At 60.0% G+C, this 2,485-nt stretch overlaps 1 protein-coding gene across 8 annotated transcripts in view; it reads right to left on the bottom strand.

Moving 5' to 3' along the window:
* Positions 1 to 627: 627 nt before the first annotated feature.
* The window catches only part of ARHGEF10L (Rho guanine nucleotide exchange factor 10 like), a 148,083-nt gene continuing 146,225 nt past the window's right edge, over positions 628 to 2,485 (bottom strand). For all 8 annotated transcript variants that reach the window (XM_019511929.1, XM_019511927.1, XM_019511930.1 and 5 more), the window contains one exon: positions 628 to 1,691. In XM_019511929.1, coding sequence (XP_019367474.1) covers positions 1,162 to 1,691 — 530 coding nt within the window. In that variant the 3' untranslated portion in view covers positions 628 to 1,161. The remainder of the gene's footprint in view (positions 1,692 to 2,485) is intronic.

Consider the following 2,485-nt stretch of genomic DNA (forward strand, 5'->3'; position numbering starts at 1 on the left):
CCGCCTGATAACCGAGCAGGGCCTGGGGCACGGGCTGGTAGCAGAAGCTGGAACTAAACTCCAAAGCGTTAGAAACTCAGGATCTACCCAGCCACCGAAAGCAACCGCCGTAGCCACCCCGAGCAAGTGGGAGAGGACGGGACCAAGATCCCAGTCAACCAAAGAGCGCAGGAAGGGCTTGGGCAGCTGAACGAAGCACCGTGAAGAAACGTCCTCTCACTCCAAGTGCCGTGGCTGCTCCAGTCCCCACAACGACTTCCTCTAATTCCCCCAGAAAGGTCACAGGAGTGTTGTCTGAACTGAGAAAGACTTCAGAGAGCCTGCAGCGTGCCCCCAAGTCTTGCCCACCGCAGAGGATTGCGAGACCGTGGCACCAGCGCGGGTGCAGTGACTGAAATGCAACTGCACGGCGTGGCAGCTCTCATCTGCGCTGGTGCTCACCCATGCCCGAGCTCGCGTCATGCAAAAACTTTGCCATCACTGGCCCCTTGGCACCTCCCAGGAGGCAACTGAATTGCATCCGCTCCCCAGAGACGCAGGCACCCGCTGCCTTCCAGGGGCACCGGAGCCTACGTGGGGCCCGAGCCCCACGCTACAAGCCAACAAAGCACAAGGAGACCTCAAGACAGCGGTTCACAAGAGAGCCCTCACCGCTGGGTGTACCAGGCCGTGGCTCAAGCCTCCTTTTTTATTTTATATCTGCAGCTCCAGATGCCCCGATATATACAGATTTTTCATTTGTACACATAATATACATCGTTATATTTATATATGTATATATTTATATAGATATTCACACACGGACACACGTAGGCTCGGCGCCCTCTTTTGAAGAGACGCGCCGAAGAGTTCGGCAACGTTCGGGTGCCTCCAAAGCCCGCAGGGAGGGCACCTCTTCTGACTGTTAAAAGGAACCCCAAAAAACAAGCGGGTTTCTCAAGAAAAGGAAGAAAAAGTCGCACGTTTGGAAGAGTCCTACAAAAGGGAGGGTGGTGCGTCGTGGGGGTGGGAAGGTGTTCGTTTTTGCCGGTGGGAAGTTAAGAACCGAGTCCCTCCCGAGCAGTCGCTTCGTAGGTAGCCCGGGACGAGAGATGTCGGCGAAGGCGGTCAGGCTCGGTCGTCCCGGCTCCTGAGCGGCGCGCGGTGGGGATACGGTCCCCGCTATAGCGTCAGAGGGACCTGCCATATCAGCAGCGTGCTGTCCGTCTCGCTGCACGCCGGGCCCTTGCTGCTGGCGTTGAAACTCCGGTAGCCTCGTCCGCCCGAGATGATGGCCAGCGAGGAGATCTCCTTGCGGTGCGTGTCCCGCGCGCACGGGCGGCTCCGCACCCACACGTCCGGGTCGTCGGCCATCTCGTAGATGGAGCCGTCCTCCTCCGTGTGCTCCAGGGCGCCGGCGCCCGCCACGGCGGGGGCCTCTCTCACCGACAGCAGCTGCCCGGGGAGGTGGGAGGTGGAGCGGAGCCGGTACTGCAAGAGGATCCCCTTCTTCCTCATCTCCCGGCCCGGGTGGCTGTCGTGGGTGACCGGCTCCGGACACCGGCCCTCCGGCTTCTCCTCGTCGCCGCAGACAGCCTCGCCGCCCTCCTCCTCCTTGTCGCTCTTTAGGATGTCGGGAGCCAGGGTGCTCGCGGCCATGGCCAGGAACTCGACCGGGCCGCAGTGGCCATTGAGGGAGACCATGCCTTTCCCTGGGGGCAGCGATGCAGGGGCCAGGGGAGGCGAGCGGGAGAGACGGAGAGAGAACAAAGGTTTTATTAACAGCAAACGCTTCCAAAAAACAAATCGAGTTCACGCCTCATCAATATTGCAAGGCTCCTGTATGAGCCCCCGCGGCTCCCCGCTGCTGCGGTAACTGGAGCACGTTATTCAGAGAGGCACAGACACCCTCCGCACGGTTAATCTTGCGGCTGCCGGAGGGGCCCAAACCTCCTGAGCTGAGCACGCCGGGGTTTGCAGGCCCGCAAGCTCAGCCCTGAGACCTGCACGAGCAACGGGGCCTCCAGCAGCGTGACACCCTGGTTGCTGCTTTGTTGCAGCCCCTCCAACTGTTGTGCTCTGGACATCGCGGGAAGTTTCCCCGCTCAGCACTGACCCAGCGAAGGTCCTTTGAGACCCCCGTTTGGCGTGACAGGGGCTGGAGAGACAGGCTCTGTAGCTAGTGAAGTGAGGTGACCAAGCAGATGTCCAGTTCTGCAGCATTTGTGAGGGTCAGGAACGGAGAGTTGGGGTTTGCATGACTGCACCTGGCATGGGTCAGGGTTTGCAAGGTCCTTAAGCTCATGGAAACCTCCTGGGAGTGCCAGGGCCGAGCTCTCCTGGATCCCACTGGACTTGTATGGGAGGAAGAAGCTGGTCCAGACCCACTCTCCAGCAATTCCCACCTGGTGCTGCTTAATCCTAGACTATCGGGCATCAGCTAGCCTCATGGGGAGGAGAAGTACCAGGAGGGGAGAACTCACCAGTGATTTTGGGGATGCCCTCT

Source organism: Gavialis gangeticus, unplaced genomic scaffold, assembly GCF_001723915.1.
Source record: "Gavialis gangeticus isolate Ggan-Ray unplaced genomic scaffold, GavGan_comp1, whole genome shotgun sequence".
Classification (NCBI taxonomy): Eukaryota; Metazoa; Chordata; order Crocodylia; family Gavialidae; genus Gavialis; species Gavialis gangeticus.